The sequence below is a fragment of the Bos taurus genome, chromosome 12, assembly GCF_002263795.3.
Source record: "Bos taurus isolate L1 Dominette 01449 registration number 42190680 breed Hereford chromosome 12, ARS-UCD2.0, whole genome shotgun sequence".
Classification (NCBI taxonomy): Eukaryota; Metazoa; Chordata; class Mammalia; order Artiodactyla; family Bovidae; genus Bos; species Bos taurus.
The window spans coordinates 13,009,529-13,027,425 of NC_037339.1; the positions used below are offsets into that span (position 1 = coordinate 13,009,529).

Below are 17,897 nucleotides of genomic sequence, written 5' to 3' on the forward strand. Positions count from 1 at the left end.
TCTAGTTAATTCGAATTTAGCATTTGCCATTCCCTCACCTTATCCCCTTGTTTACCTTTGAAGAGCATTTAGCCCACCGAGGTTGTACAGAATGTGAGGTAGATATGGAGCTAAGAGAGTTTTCCAACATTAGCAGCTGACTCAGAGAAGGCGATGGCACCCCACTCCAGCATTCTTGCCTGGCAAGTCCCAGGGACAGGGGAGCCTGGTGGGCTGCCATCTATGGGGTCGCACAGAGTCGGACACAACGGAAGCGACTTAGCAGAGCAGCAGCAGCTAGACTGTCCAGTCTCCTGGCAGCCCAGAAGTCCTCCTTTCTTTTTCCAAATGCTTCAGCTCATGGCTAACGATCTGTATGTAGGCATTAAAAGACTGGCAGCACCAGCAACCTTCCTGAATTACAAATAGACAAAGCCAGCACTGGTTTGTGCCAGCAGCTGCCAGTGGCAGGGGCTGAACTGACTAGCTTAGTCTGATAGCCTGGTCCCAAGAATCTTTCCAAACCTTGACTGCCACACCTGGGGTTGGTCACTTAGCTATGCTGCTGCTGCTAAGTCACTTCAGTCGTGTCCGACTCTGTGTGACCCCATAGATGGCAGCCCACCAGGCTCCCCCGTCCCTGGGATTCTCCAGGCAAGAACAGTGGAGTGGGCTGCCATTTCCTTCTCCAGTGCATGAAAGTGAAAAGTGAAAGTGAAGTCACTCAGTCGTGTCCGACTCTTAGCGACCCCATGGACTGCAGCCCACCAGGCTCCTCTGTCCATGGGATTTTCCAGGCAAGAGTACTGGAGTGCGGTGCCATTGCCTTCTCCAGTTAGCTCTGAGACATCCCAAAACATCAAAAGAAACTCTTTGAGAAGTTTTCTTCTAAAAAAAAAAAAGAAGTTTTCTTCTCTCTTCATTCTGATCTTCCCACTTCCTTTCACACTGAGCAACAATTGTATGAACCCCCAAGGTAGCTCCCCTACTCTCTCTCTCTCTGTACCCAATCCTCCACCAACCACCATGATACTTATTTCTCTTAATCTCTGAAAATCCTACTCCTCCATCAAATCCATTCATTTACCAAATATTCTCCGTGTTATGTGCTAGGCACCTTTCAAGGCACTGGGAATATAGCACTAAACAAGACAAAGTCCCTGAGCTCACCAAGTTTAAATCTACAGTCTTTAAAACTCTTTATTGACTACATCAGGGCTCCCCATCTTCTGAAATACCACACATTTTGTCTCTGTGGTTACATCACTATCAACACATTCACCCAGGCTAGAAATATGTTCTTGGTGGGAGGTGAGCTCCATGTCCTCTTACTCTGCCATCTTCATCTCTCTCTCCTTAACTAGAGACCCAGGCTACAAATAGAAAACTCATCTCTCACTTGTCATTCTCCTTCTACATTTGAGTCACTCACAAAGTGCTGGTTTTTTTAAAAAATACAGATGCCTGTCCTGTTCTCCCCATCTCTAGTCAGTGCTCTGGCTTAGGATTTTAATTATGGATCATTTGGACTGTAACTGATTGCTCTGCCTCTGGTCTTGCCTCCCTCAAATCTATCTTCCATGAGATCTCTCATGATTTATTTAAAACAAAGTCGAATCAGGTCCATTCCCTGCTCATAACCCTTCAAAAGCCCAAACTACTTGATATGGTACACAAAGCCCTCTGATATCCATCACGTCTTACGCTTCTTGCCTCATTGCTTTACATAGTTGCTAACTCGTTTTTTCTAAGTTCTGTGTGTGTGTGTATGTGTGTGTGTTTATCTTTGTACATTTTATAGTTTCCATACCCAGCACAGTGCTTGGCATATAGTAGTCCCTTACTCAATTTTGAATTGGACAGAGCTTCTGCTATCATTTTGCATTTATATGTATGTCTTAAGTTTTTATGGGTCTTGCTTCTTCAACCTTACAGTGCATTTGGAGGGGTAGTCATTAGAATTATTTACAACGTTCCTGTTCTTTTCCTCCTTCTGGAATATTGCAGAATTATATTTCCCGCTCCCTTAAAAGTTGGGCATAGTCATGTGATTTGTTCTCATCAATAACATATGAGCAATAATAGCATGCACCATTTTCTGAGAAAGCCTTTAATTACCCATGCACGACACTGCTACTGTCTCTTCCCCTTACATGAGGAAATGGAAGCTTCATCAGCTTGGTTCCCTGAGGGACAAAGGTGAGCAGAACCTCCTGCTGACCTATGCTTGAAATATAACGTAGTCAAGAAACAGATATTACCAGTCCACTAAGATGTGGGGTTTTACTATGGTCACATAACCTTGTCTATCCTCACCACTTCATTCTCTCAGGACAGGAACAGTACCATTTATCTTTGGGTCTTCATGGTGCTATATTCAAATCAGACTAGAATATAAATATTGTATTTAAACTCTGATTTCTGATTTTTTCCTAATTCACAGTGTCCCATTTCAAAGATTCCTCTTTCATCTGTTTCTACTGTCTCATGACTAAAGCACACTTTCTGCTCCATTTTAGCACCATTCTGGCTTCTAAAATGCAAAAATTAAAAATTCTAATCAGTTCATAATTCAGTGTTGATCATCATGTAACATTTTGTAGAGAATAAGATGGCTGCCCTCTGATGACTGACTGAACAGTTTCTCCAGCTCAGCTGTAGCAGTGCTCTTCAGGGAAGTAAAGGAGGCTGGAGCACAGGCATGCAGCTCTGAGGGATTATAGTAATCAGCTTACAAGGGGATGTGAGTGTTACAGCATAGGTCGCCCTGTATCCTCTGCCCAAGCAGATGGCACAATGACATGGTAATACATGTAATAAAATTTTTCCTCCATTTGCCTTTATATGCCTTTAAAAACCCTCAGCTTTGAGTATATGCTTCTGTGAGAAAAAAAAATCCTCTTTCTATGATCCTTTTTAAATGCCACCGTTAAACAATGGACTCTCCAAAAAGAAAAGAGTTCCGACACAGTCTCTACCTGAAAGAAATGCCGAACGTTTACTTATTCTCTCTGTAATCCTTATAGTAACTTAAAAGGCATATTTTTTCTTGCTCATGTAAGTGTATTATACATCACTCCAGTCATTTCCTGGACATCTATGGAGCTGCCTACTATATGCATTAGTTCATTGGGTTAAAAGCAAAAGGCCCACAGCCTTCTTACTATTTTCTTCTATCTGTTAACAGTTCTAACACAGTATCTATTACCTCCTCCAGCATCCAAAGCTCCAAAATGCCCTTTCATAGGAAAAGGTCTAGCTCATCACAGCCCATCTGTTGAATATTCTGGAAGTTAAAATTAAGCCTGTAGGCACTGTCTTTATGATTTATGTTTCCTAAAGTCAATTACAAACTTTCAGCCAGAGTTACCAAAACTTTGAATTTTAACTTGAAGTTTTCATTTTTACAAATGCCAAGTGCTTTATTTTAGAGGGAAGTATTTCTATGTTTACTAAAACTATTAATATAATGTAATTTCCTATAGATACTTTCTGAAAGACAAATATTCAGGTTTAAAAAGCAGCTTAGAGAATTTTATCATGTTTAACAAAATCAATCTGTGGAAGGAATCTAATTTTTTTCAAGCTAACAAAGTGTTTAGGGACCACAAGAAATATATCTTTAGTGTTAAAAATACATAAAACAAATCTGTGAGCTCACATCTGTGCTATGAATGGAGTTTGACCTTCTGCCCCATATCACTCATAACCATACCCACGAGAAGTCCTGCATTTTCTTATGATGGGTCTTTGAGTGGGTTTCTGCCTTTAAAATCTATCAACATAACACCAAGAAAAACCACAAAGGAAAAAGATTAATAGGTTCCCATACACAAATGTTTAAATTCCAATACTAAATAATACTAAAAGATTTATAAAAATTTAAGTATTTCCAACATAATATCTCAGCACAGAGAGATCTTTTATAAATCAACTACACACACATACACACAAAAGAAGATAAAAAAATGACCAGTAGACCTAAGGAAAGAAAAGAGGGATTAAGCTCTCCAAATGAAATTTTTACTCAGCTTGTAAGCAAAGATTTTTTAAAACTAGTAATAGGATTAAGGAGAGTATAGAGCATACTTTTGGTGCCAATAAATATTGAAGTCAACTTTTGGGAAAGTAATTAAACTACATATATTAAAATACCAGTAAATGTGGATTCCCTTAAATCACCAGTTCTAATTAAAAGTGTTTGTCCTCATCCAGTCATTAGACAAGTATCTGTAAGGATTTTTATTGCAGGGAGTTTGATATACATGTTGATAATATCTTGATGGATGCATACCAAAATACTAAGCTGTGAAGATCAGCAAATTAAACTTGAAAAAGTCACTAATTTTTTCTTTTTATAATTTACTCATCTGTATGTCTAATGTTTCTGTAACACATACCTATTACTTTTGTAACAGTTTGTCTCATTTTTATTCTCTTTTATAGAAAATGTACTTTAAAAGCATAGAAAGGGTAATTGGAACTTTGGAATTCCTATCCAGGGTTACTCATAAGTCAAATTGTATTCCAATCAAGAGCAGATTAAATGTGAAAAACAAAATAGTAGGCTCCCTTACACAGCAACTCGTGCTTCTTTTCTGGTTACTTCTGCCTGCATAGAGAATTGTTTCAGGAAGATGTGTATCATCCCATATGTAGTCTAGAGAATTTTGGCCATAAAGTCACAATCTTCCATACTTGCCCAACAACTTTTTAACAAGACCAGATACCTGAACAAAATCTTTGGGAATGCAGGATATGGCAGGCAATAGAAGAGAAATTGACACCAATTTTCCCGAGAGTCCCCAAAGTGTGAAAGCCTCTCTTTCCCCTATATTGAGTCCTGGTTACACATGGGGAAACAGAAGCAAATGAGAATGCCAAGCTTAGACAGAAAAACCAGAGCATGACCGTGGACTGTGAGGTAGCCAGGCTGGCAGGTGTAGGCCTGAAACGGCTGCAGTAAAATGCCTCCAACATTCACACATTTACAATCAGTTTGGCGGTGTTTCCAGGCCAGGTTGAGGGATTTCATTGTCCCCATATTAGGCAATGACAAAAATTTCAAATGGACTGAACATTTTATATTACTGTCAACAGCACTAACGTAGATTTGGCTGGCAGAGGAGAGGGAAACCAGAAGTGTCTGCATTACTCACTCCAGAGAAACACTGAGTACCGTCTGCTCTCAACCACCGTCACAGCACCCAGTGCAGCGCTTTCTGGACCACACCCTCACCCCACTTCTGTGAGCCCTCCCCCACCAGTCTTGGTTCAAGAACCTGAAATCCCAGTGTTTCTCCAAATACACGTTTGGAAAGTCACTTGCAATGCAGCAGATGGTAACACAGGAGAGCTCTTAATGTCGCACAGTATTGTCTGCTCTTGTCCAGTTCCAAAAATTATCTACTCTTCCAACCTTCATTCTAAGACTAATGCAATGCTGCAATGCTTCTCTTATGTAACGTGGGAGGAGAGGGGGTGGCCAGACCATACAGTGTGGAAAACCAGTAATTCCCACACCAAGGTCTACAAACTGGTTCAAGGTCATAAAAGAACAGGAAAACCTACTGAACTAGTAACAGGAACTAGGTTGCATGAGCAAAGACAAGTTTCTAAAACACCCACAAACCACATGTGGTATCGACATGTGTGTCCAGCTGATTTTTATGACCTTTCAGGAAATGAACTGTCCCACTCTCAAAAACTAGAGGAACAGTATTAATAAGTCAAAACCAAAGCCAAACCCAGTAGTGATTGTAGTACTACATTTGATCTCTATGGACTGTAAAGAAGATATAAAAACAAGAGAGAAAAACTCAAGAGCTTTTCATTAAAAACAAACACAAACCATTTATACAAAAGCAGTTCAAATTTTATTTATAAATTTGTTTAAAAGCATATAAAGGATTTTTATTTTGGTCACATTTGTAGCCTGAATTAAGAAAATAGGGATACAAATCTAAAGGTGCCAGAGCTTTCCCAAACCTGATCTGAGAAGCAGAAAAAAATTAGCTGTTTATAGAGACAGACAGGCAGGCAGCAGCCACAGCTCTCACTAACCTGAAAGCATCAAGTGACTCCCTGCTATTCTAGCTTACTAACATGGCTGTAATTATCCTTCCAATAAGAGGCAAAACCAATTAGAAAAATAATGCAGCATTTCACTAGCAGTAGAGATTAAATATGAGTTCAGTAATCTGCGCCTACAAATATGCATAAATAATGACAGGGAGAAGAAACCAGTTATCCTCAGCCGCTCAGCTGAGTGGGTGGGTAGTTGGAGTCAAGGTAAAAAACAGTGAGGCTGAACAAAGCTGCAAGAAAGAAAAACATCTCGTGTGGTTTTTCAAGGTCAGTTGACAAAGGCCAGGCATAAGCAAATATTTCTCATGTATCCTGGAAGAAAAAGAAAACGAAAATTAGCACCAGCAACAAAACAGAATTCAAAGCCTTTGTAAATCCAAAATGAAGTTCCTCCAAAAAACACTCTGACTACATGACTATTTTTTTAATGATTTCAAGTCCCAGTGAAATGATTTAATTTTCAAGTTCCATTTTGACTCACAAGATGGTCTCTGTCAACAGTGCGTTGGCTTATTGAGTGACAGCTCATCAGCTGTGTTCTGAGAGACAGGCTAACACGGGTGACAACTAACAGTGTTCACAAATGTTGTCACCCCACCTCCACAGTTAGAGCAAGGACAGGGCAAATACAGTACAGAGCAGAGCTACTTCAGTGGAAATGTGTGGAGTGGAAGAGCACTCTATTATACAGCAGGAAGGTGACGTCTAAGGGGACCTGGAGGAAAGGAGACAGACTTAAATGAGTTCCCTCCTCCCTCCATGTGCAAACAGTCATGTCATCTCGATCAAGCCTCCCAGACTACCAGCCCAAGGTCCACCGAGGTTTCAGACTACTGCTGCTCGAACATTCTGGGAAACTAAAATCTCAGGTTGCCTCATGGGTCATGGCAAATGCTTAACTGCCCTTGAAGACACAGGATTCAGAGTTTCCACAGCATCTCAAAGGGTCTCACCTACTGGTATCAGAGAAATGATCATCTGAACTGATTCTTTAAATATCCTACCTTAGATACATCTTATGTGTGATTCAAAGAAAAGCTTTGGATGTGTTTTCATTATAGATTTTTCATCCCTTGTATTAGATAAATTTATTTTCTATACCTAGTTTGCTAAAGATTTTTTACCACAAATGAATACTGAAATTTATCAAATGCTTTCTCTGTATCTGTTGAGATGTTTCTCCTATAATCTATAGGTGTTTCTCCTATAATTTATGTGGTATATTATCTTGGCAATTTTTTGGTTCTATTTATTTGTGATGAGCCAAACTTAAATTTCTGAGATAAGTACATACTATGCTTTTTTAAAAAAATTCATTGTTAAATCTGTGAAAATTTTGTTGTGACTTTTTTAATCTATGTTTATGAGTGAGACTGGCCTATGATTTTTTTTTCTATATAGTCTTTGTTTTGATTCTAAGTTACATTCACCTGCTTAATCCTTTGGAAGAATACTCCCTTCTTTTCATTTATCAGGAAAACATTCTGGACACTTGGAATAATCTGTTTCTTGAACATTTAGTAAAACTTTTCTGTAATATGTGTAGGCCTGTTTTTTATTTTATGGGAAAACAGTACCTAGATACAATTTAAATCATTTTGAATCCTACCTACAAAGTGTGAAACTGTCTCCCCTGTCTTGCAAATAGAGCATGTTGTCAATCTCTTGTATTTTGCCAAATAATAGATAAGAAGTGGTATTTTGGTTTAGTTCTTAATTTGTATTCCTTTTGTTATAAATTCATTGGATACTTTAATTTCAAAGATTATAATTTTTTCTTCCTAGAAGTTCTACTTTGCTCTCTTTGAATCTTCCTTGTTGTCTTTGTCTCTTGTTTTTGTGTATCATTTCAAAGTCAATATTTATTCCAAATGTTTTATACATAGATATCTTAAATTCAATATCTAATCATTTAAGTGTCTCAAATCATTTGGTTCTAAATTTCGTTTTGGTAACCCTCAGCCACAGCTATCTGTTTCCTATCCTTGTGGTAAGTTCTAGTCACTGTGTTATACTTAGGATATACCACTGAACAAAACAGTCAAAGAGCCCTGCTCTGATGGAATATGGAACATAAATTATCACAAGGATAGAATAATAGTAATTGATCAACAAAACATCTAAGAAAATGATGTTAGAAAATTAGGCCAGAAGTTGCAGAGTGCTATAGAAAAAAGAAATGGAGCCTGGAAAGAGAATTGCAGGAGTCTGGTGGCAGCATCAAATGGATGGCCAAGGAATCCTTGGAACTTAAGAACATACCTGAAAGAGAACAAATCATTTGGATGTTTTGGAGAAGAGTATAAAAGGAGCAGCCAGTTCTTAAGTATTCAGAGAACAGCCAAAGAAAGTTGGCGTGGCTGGGAGGAATGAGGAAGAATGGCAGTCGGAGGAGAGTGCCCGAGGAGTAGTGTGGGCTCTAGGTCTTGAAGCATCTGTAAGGATGAGTAATAGACATCCTGTGGCTTTTACTCTGGAGTCATCAGAGCCACTGGAGGGCTTTGAGCCAAGGAGTGACAGCAGATGACTTATTTTTCAGTCTCATGTTGAGAACAGACTCTAGGTGGAAGCGTGAAAGCAAGGACACCATCTAGGAGATGGTTTCAAGAATTGAGATGAGCAATGATGGTGGTTGGGATCATGATAATAGTGGCGAAGGTGGATGAAGCTGCAAGACTGGATACATTTTGAAGGAAGAGTCAAGGAGACTTGCTGATGCATCAGCTGTAGAGGTGTAGGAGTCAGTCATGCAAACATGAAAAAGTACAGACAGAGAAGTGGGGTCAAGGGCATCAGAGGTGAAGTTTTAGACATGTTAAGGTTGAAATGTCTATCAGATACACAAGTACTGATGTTGGGTAGAAAAATGGATCTGCAAGTCTAGAGGAAGAGATGGAGGCTGGAAGTTGAAATTTGGGAGTAAAAAGCATATTGGTATTTAATTTCATGAGAATGAATGAGGCCATGAAGGTCTTAAGTGAACGTAAAGAAGGTAGTCCAAGATGTATCCCTGAGGCACTCTAATGTGGAGAGGACAGAAAGAGAGGATTCAGCAAAGGAGCTTGGAAAGCAGTGGTCACTGAAATAAAACCCAGGAGAGTACAGAAGCCAAGTAAACAAAGAGTTTCAAAGAGGAGGCAGTGATTTACCATGACAAATGAGGCTAATCAGTCAAAAGATGAAGACTGAGAAATAACCACTCGATTTTGCAATGTAGATAATGTTAGTGACCACAAGAAGAACTTTGTGGTTAGACAGAGATGGTCTAAATTCTGATTAGAGAGGGTTTAAGAGAAAAGGGAATAAAGAAATTGGAAACAGGACAAATCCCTCGAAGTTTTTCTCTAAAGGGGAACAAAGAAATAGGACAGTAGCAAGAGGAAAATGGGCATCAATATAATTTAATATTTACATTTTCTGCTGATGAGAATTTTCATGTGATAGTTCGGGAGAGAGGGAGGAGCATTGTTAGAATAAAGCCCCCCAGTGGATAGAGAAGACAGAATCTGTGCCATAACGAAAAGCAGACACAGAGGAAGGGATGTCTGCAGTGAAGTGAGGTGGAGATGAGAACCTGGGCAAGTTTTCGCCTGTGTCACTGCTTCTTTCATGCAAGTGAAAAGCCAGTGACCACACTGGACTTGGGTATGCCCGTCTTAGTAAGGAATCTTCAGTCATCCTCACTCACATCATATCCTGAGAAAGTGATGTTTCTCTCTTTCTATCTGTGAGGAACCCAAGTGGAGATTCACAGCTCACTTACCTAAGACCTATCAACAGTCAGGGGAAGCCAGACTCCCACATCCCTATTCCCCTCATGGCAGCCCATGGAGTATTCATTTACTCTCTCCTGTCATCTACTCTTCAGCCCCAAGTGTTTTTCTGTGTATGTGTGCTTAGTCTCTGAGTCGTGTCCAGCTCTTTGCTACCCCATGGACTGTAGCCCGCCAGGCTCCCCTGTCCACGGGATTCTCCATGGGATTCGCCTCCAGAATTCTGGAGTGGGTTGCCATGCCCTCCTCCAGGGGATCTTCCCAACCCAGGGATTAAACCCAGGTCTCCTGCACAGTAGGCGGATTCTTTACCATCTGAGCCACCAGGGAAGCCCTTTCTATGTATATGCACCTTCAAAATTGGGGTTATTAAGTACAGGAGAAAATATACAGCAAGGTTCCAAGTCCTGTCCAAAATCTGAGTTTCAATCACATTCACTACTTATAAATTCTATAAACTTGGATAGTGTCTTAAATTCACAATACCCTATTTTCCACATGACTCCTACTCACATATTCTTTTAACTCAATAATTTGTCAATTTCACACACAATACAAAGATACTGTTTTGATTCCTTTCTATCTTTGTACATTGTCTCTACTCTGAATGCCTTAGTGATACACAGGAGCATACATTATAAACAGACACACCCACTATGCATTCTCTACAATTTGCCTACATTTAATTATCTTCAATATATATACGTTTGTGAGATCTATCCATAAATTTTAACCACTAGATGCATTCCAAGGAATCATGCATATCAAATCTCTAACAGATTATTTTCTCAAAAATGATTTTTTGTCCACCAAGTATTTATTAAGGGGTGATCTCCTCTAGAGTTACCAGGTCAGCAAGTACTTGATTATTTTCTCATATTTTACCAGTTTAAAGATTTCTGTCTGTTCCTTTTTTTTTTTTAAATAAGTACAAATATACTTAGGCTTCAATTAAATTGTAAAACCCACTGTGCTTAGTTTTAATTCTGTACACATTGCAAACCCCACAATCCCATACATTCCAAAGCTTTGGTGCTGTTTAAATAATCTACTGTGCACACAAAACACATTACACACATATTACAACACAGTCGCAGGGCTTTCTTCCCCCAAATCTGTAAGAACATTTCATTTTCAAAAAGTGCCTTTTGCCATAGGGTTTTTTTAAAAATCATTTTGTAGTGAAAAATTAAATACTGATTTCTTTGATGTGCTAGTTTCACTGAAAGAATATGTTACAAGAGAATGCTTACTATTTTTAGAACCATATTTCACTGAAAATCTTCCTGGAAAAAAAAAAATGTTCCTTGGTTTTTATTGTATGCCTGGGCAAAGGGGGATTTTTTTTTTTTTTTTTAAAGACTTGCAGTCCAGGCAATCACACAGCAAACAAAGGGCAGGTGTCATTTTTTATTGTGATTGGCATTGGGCTAGAGCTGAAATCAGGACTTTCTCCATCTCTCAGAAGCTATTGTGGAATTTACAGTAATCACCCCAGCTGCCTGCCCACCACACAGCTGAATGGCACACCAAAAAAATATTTATCTAGAGAGAAGGCCACAACATATTTTTTAAATTCTCATTGTTTTTATTCTTCAACTTGGAAATATTTATTTTTTGAGAAAAAAAATAATAAAACTCACCCAGCTGTTACCACTATTCATATTCCAATAACCACCAAAGTGCTGGAGGCCACCTGGTTGACTTTTGCCTTGGAGTCGGTCCAGAAAAGCATTATTTACCCTTTAAAACAATGAAAAATGTGGGTAAGTGGAAAGCTTGCTGCAGGGCTGAGAGATTTCTGAGAACCTAATGTGCTGTGAAGAAATCTACAGAGACTTCTTTTCATATTAACCATATGACATGCTGGGAACAGTCCTCTGGTGGAGGTGGTGGTAGTCTTGACTCAGTCCAAAACGGGCATAAATTCTTTACTCCAGAGATTCGCTCACCCACCTCTACTAGTTCTACAAGCATCTTGGTCACCCAAACACCCATACCCCTCAGGGCCATGCCAGGCGTGCACCCCAGAGGAGGAAGGAAGATGGAAGCTTCACCAAGAGCTAAAACATGAAGAGAAACCAAACACACTTCTGTGGTGCCGTTAATAGTATTACAAGATAAATGTCTCTCCCATACACTCTGTACCCCATCGCCAGTCTTTCTAAGGTAAATCCCACTAGTGAAAAGCAGAAGGAAAACAGGAAGAGAGTGTGAGAAAAGGGAAGAAAGACAGGCACCTGAAGAAGGAAGCCCAAGCTTTCAAAAGAAGGGATACATTTTTCCCTAATGTTTGATCATACTGGCAGCAACCAATTGCAGAAATAAAGTCAAACATGTAAATGATGAGTGATAGTTGCTCAGTCACGTCTGACTCTTTGCAACCCTATAGACTGTAGCCTGCCAGGCTCCTCTGTTCATGGAATTCTTCAGGCAAGATTACTGGAGCGGATTAGAAAGGCAAGAAGTGAACATCCTAACAGTCAAGACAGGGTTACCTGTAGGATGATGGTTATATTATGTTACTGGAGCTGGCTACCTGGGTGTCCCATTTTATAATTAACCATCCTAAATATCCTTTTCATGGACTTTTGTGTGTTACATCTTACAGTTTTTAAATTTAAAAAGGAAAAAGGCCACACCATGCTCTGTGTTGCCCATGTATGGCTGAGCAGAGTCAGAGACACGGCAGCTGGAGAAAGAGCATGGTGATAGGTACCCTATGACGGAGAAGGCAATGGCACCCCGCTCCAGTACTCTTGCCTGGAAAATCCCATGGACGGAGGAGCCTGGAAGGCTGCAGTCCATGGGGTTGCTAAGAGTTGGACATAACTGAGTGACTTCACTTTCACTTTTCACTTTCATGCATTGGAGAAGGAAATGGCAACCCACTCCAGTGTTCTTGCCTGGAGAATCCCAAGGACGGCGGAGCCTGATGGGCTGCCGTCTATGGGGTTGCACAGAGTCAGACATGACTGAAGCAACTTAACAGCAGCAGGTACCCTATGATGTGAATGAATTGTGGAGGAATAGCATCATGAAGGCCATAAGCTTCTCAACAGAAATACAGTGCCTGGAGCCCAGAAACCATTCAATCCATGCTTGTGGAAGAGGGGTTAGGCAGGACCCAGTGAGGTGAGCCTCCTTTTTAGTCATGAAGTGTAACGAATGTGGTCATTGTGGGTGGCTGTAAGTCAACATCTATGTAAGATTTGGGAACTTTGAGGATAATGACTGCTGAGTGGCAGAGTCAGAGGCTGGGGGTTTTGCCTCTTGGTCTTGCTCAGTGTGTTTAGCTAAAATGCCAACTGCATGTTGATTCATGTTAGTCTCTGGTTTTTGGTTGCTGTTTTCAACTTCAAGCCCCATTTTGCAGTGGTTACATCTTAGTTATTAGAAAGCTTTTTTTTTTTTTTTTAATCCCTCACTATAAAATCTACCAAGGTGTCATATTCTGGTCAGCCTGGTGGTGGTGGTTTGGTGCTAAGTCGTGTCTGACTCTTGTGATCCTGTGGACTGTAGCCTAGCAGGCTCCTCTGTCCGTGGGATTATCCAGGCAAGAATACTGCAGTGGGCTGCCATTTCCTTCTCCACTGGTCAGCCTAGTTCACTGCAGAACTGAATGTTTACACCACCTTTTCTAGACCTCTCAGCATGCAGATTGAAATAAGATACCTGAGCTGGAGACTTGAATATTAAGGAAGAAGGAAGTGGCTTTGATTCCCCTAAAACTCTACAACCAACAGTATAGTCCATACACCTGGACTGTTCGTTGGACAGTCCATACACCTGGGGCTGTTTTTATCGAGTCTCTCTGTCAGTAACAAAGACAGACGTTCCCTCAATATTCCTTTTCCCACCTCACATCCAATCCACTAGAATCCTTGTTGGCTCCACCCACTAAACACATCCTGAATTTACCTGTTTATTTCCATGGCCACCATTCTAGTCCAAATTCCTATCTTCTCTCATTTGCCTCTCTTTCCACTCCTGCCCTCTGCAATCCATTCTCCACACAACCACTTGAATAAATTATAAAAGGGATCAGGCCTTCCTTTTTTTTTAAAAAACCCTCCCACGACTTATTAGTCTTAGAATAAAATAATTGACTTACAAAATCTTCTATTTCCTGCCTATCTTTCTTTCCTCATTTTGTAGTCTTCTTTTTCTCACCGTCTATAATCAAATCATTTGGGCCTCAGAAAGTTCAAGCTTATTCCCGATTCAGGGCCTTTGTGTTTGTTGCTATGCTTGGTAAGAGGGGACATCCCATTGTAATGTTTTGCCCCCTTCCCATCTCTGTGTGACTGACTCTTGTTCCTGGATGTCACCTCTTCACTGAGGAACTATTGCCTGTAATCTGTCCCTTAGTGTCACTTTGGGATGTGGTCCTCATGTGTGCATCGCTATCTGAAACAATCTTGCTGCTAAATTGTTAACTTCTATTTATCTCCTCTAGCCTGTAAATCCCATGCAGTTGGGGACGACCTCTGCCTTGTTCACACCTATTCCTAGTGCCTAGAACAAAGCACAGGGTATGCCCTGATTCCTAAGAGGTGAATGAATGAACTGTCCTGGTGCATGGTCCCCACATTAGCCTCTTTCTGTGACTGCAGCTGCATTGTAAAATTAGCCGTGGTAGTGAGAGTAGTTCATTGTCCACTGCTCTCAATTCACTTAAACACTTTGAAGATGGATGACTTTGTCATGTTCACAAGGTGATGTGATTCACTTTTGAGCGTGTTACTAAGAGGACAGCAGACTGGGTCAACTAGAGATCACAGGTGGTAAAGAGATTACTTTTTCAATTTCTATCAAGAATTTGTAATAGGGAAGAACCTTTTGTATTCTATTACAAGTTAATCACGAAAGGGATGTTGCCTATAAGCTTAAATTATACATAATGGCCCATCTCTGAGAACCCTGCTTCTCAGATAATGAGCATTAAGCTAAAATACCTTTGTTTAGCTCGCAGGAAACATCCTGACCAGGTCCTCTATTAATGACTTCGGTGAAGAAGAAACTATAAACTCCAGTGACTGACTGGAACCAGGAAATGTTTGACTTTACTCCCTCCCCTTTTAGTAGAAAAGAAGCCTGAATCTAATTCAGGCAAGACTGGTTCTTTGAGACACACGTCTACCATCTTTTGCCAGCTGTCCAATAACGTTGCTATTCTTTGTCCCAACAACTCATCTCTCAATTTATTGGCCTGTCATGGGACAAAAAGTGCGAGCTTGGACTCAGTAACAAATTGAAATGGGGGGAAAAGTACCAGTTTATATTTTTGTTTACTAGTTTTAGAAAATACATATATTTCATTGCTGTCAAGCTAGTGCTCAGGATTTTCTTCAGAGGCTTAACTTGGATAAAAACTATTGTTCAGAGATGATTCATGTTTCAATAAATCAATTCAGTTCATTCCAATTTCCAGCTTGCAGCCCAGTTCAAGTCCTTCACCCCCAGCGCTCTGTTTTTTCCTCTGAAGTTTTAACTTTCTTCTCTTCCTCAGAAAGTTACACTGGGTCAGGTTCAGGTGCCATCAGATTCAATCGTTACAGGGTTGGTTGTAAAGCTTGTTAGGAATGTGCATGATTTCTATTATAAAACTCAGGGCTGCATTTTCTGCTATGTGAACTTCCAAACAGTAGAAAACACATCGTCTTCTTGTCTCCAATAAAATTATGTCCCTGGAGAAAACCTAACTTAACGACCCCTTTCCCCAAACCACATAGCTTGTATTGCTGCCCTCAGCAGGAATGGACACAGCTATTTTATTCTTTAAGTGACAACTGAATGAGCATGAAAAGATGGAAGAGCTCACTGTAAACACCAAAGGACAATACAAACATGAGCCTTTATCAAAAACTGATAGTATAAATAAAATATGTATAAAGACTTGACCAATTGTTTCAAAACTGGTTACTGAGTTTATTATCCAGAGGGATTTCCTATTGGATTAAACTGGGATCTATATTTAACTAGAATCAATAGAAAGAATAGAAGGTGAAGGAAAGAAATAGTGCCATCAGTATTTAGGTATTCAGCAATAAGGAAATAAAGGTCAAAGTTCCTATAACAAAAAGTAATCTTTTTGACCTCTAATCAAATAATGTATTTTTATTGGGTGCCCACTGAAGATTAATTTCTTAGTAGAGGGGCCTATTAATGTGACATATCACTATCTTTAAAATGCCTAAAGCTTTATAATCCAATTAATCCTCAGAAATCCAGAGAAATGCTGGCTACTAATAACTACTGTTATAGAAATATCGGGTTTTTTAATAGAAAGACTTTTAAAGAGAAAAAGTAAAAGACTAAACTAATTTATGACCTAATTTATTAAAAAAAAAAAAAGGTAGCAGTAAATGTTATGTGGCAGCCTGAATGGCGAAGGGAGTTTGGGGGAGAATCAGTTCAGTTCAGTCGTTCAGTCATGTCTGACTCTGCGAGCCCAAGGACTGCAGCACGCCAGGCTCCCTGTCCATCACCAGCTCCTGGAGTTTACCCAAACTCATGTCCATCGAAGTCGGTGATGCCATCCAACCATCTCATCCTCTGTTGTTCCCTCCTCCTGCCTTCAATCTTTCCCAGCATCACTGTCTTTTCCAATGAGTCAGTTCTTTGCATCAGGAGGCCAAAATATTGAAGTTTCAACTTCAACATCAGACCTTCCAATGAATATTCAGGACTGATTTCCTTCAAGATGGACTGGTTGGATCTCCTTGCAGTCCAAGGGACTCTCAAGAGTCTTCTCCAACACCTCAGTTCAAAAGCATCAATTCTTTGGCGCTCAGCCTTCTTCACAGTCCAACTCTCACATCCATACATGACCACAGGAAAAACCATAGCTTTGACAGACGGACCTTTGTTGGCAAAGGTCCACCTGTGGGGGAGAGGATACATGTATATATATGGCTGAGTCCCTTTGATGTTCAACTGAAACTATCACAGCATTGTTTGTTAACTGGCTATATTCCAATACAAAATAAAAAGTTTTTAAAATGAAAAATAAAAACAAAACAAAAAATAGGTAGTAGTAATGGTTCCCCTTTATCCAACAAAATAGTCTAACCAGTGTATCAGAATTTTGATGTTTCCTTACAACCAGAGAAGGGCTTCCCTGGTGGCTCAGACAGTGAAGAATCTGCCTGTAATGTAGCAGACCCAGGTTCGATCCCTGGGTCAGGAAGATCCCCTGGAAAAAGAAATGGCAACCCACTCCAGTATTCTTTCCCAGAGAATCCCATGAACAGAGGAGCCTGGTGGGCTACAGTCTATGGGGTTGCAAAGAGTCAGACATAATTGAGTGACTAACACTTTCACTTTTTCACTTATAACCAGAGAAAAACACATAAATTCACATTTAACATTTTAAAACTATTTTGACAGGACCATGGAAGCAGAATAATCCATTCAAAATAATATGAAAACACAGCCACAGTTGGCAGGTACAGCAGAATTAGGAACTTCCATTAACACTTTCTAAAGTCTCATTTACAAAATGAAACCACCACAGTTTAAAAGTACTTCTTAGTAATAGTGGGAAGGTCAAACACATAAATGAAGCCAGTCAGTTTCGAAAGAATTTGCTCCTTTAAATCATGAAGGCCTTTATATTAAATTCTTCTCCTGAGACACTCAATCACATGGCAATAAACTCAAATAACCCAACTGCTCCCTAGGAAAATCTAGAATAATGATAGATAAGGTAATTATTAGCGCTCACCCAATATCAACATGATATTCTGGGCACTCTCAATGTCTGACATTAGAAATAAGATAAAGACTATTTCCACTATTAAAAATTACTTACTGATTGTAAAAAATTTTCCCTCATATATCAGTCAACATAAAATAACCAATGGTAGTTCTTATCTCAGCTTTTATATTCAGGTATGAGTATCTTACCATCTATACTAGTTCAGTTATTATAAAGTAGTGTACAAATGGTAAGGATTATATAAAAGGATTACTATGGCTTTGTCTTATGGGAGGGAGATTAAGTATAACCTAAACAAACAGACCTTGAGAGCTGAGTCCACTTTCTAGGGTCAA

The 17,897-nt window shown here is 39.7% G+C and overlaps 1 protein-coding gene across 1 annotated transcript in view; it reads right to left on the reverse strand.

The window, feature by feature from the left end:
- Window positions 1–5,832: 5,832 nt before the first annotated feature.
- Window positions 5,833–17,897, reverse strand: part of EPSTI1 (epithelial stromal interaction 1) — a 100,008-nt gene continuing 87,943 nt past the window's right edge. The window contains exons 10-11 of the mRNA XM_002691775.6: window positions 11,483–11,582; window positions 5,833–6,378 (exon numbers count right to left, since the gene is read on the reverse strand). Of these exons, the coding sequence (XP_002691821.2) occupies window positions 6,370–6,378; window positions 11,483–11,582 (109 nt within the window). The 3' untranslated portion in view covers window positions 5,833–6,369. The remainder of the gene's footprint in view (window positions 6,379–11,482; window positions 11,583–17,897) is intronic.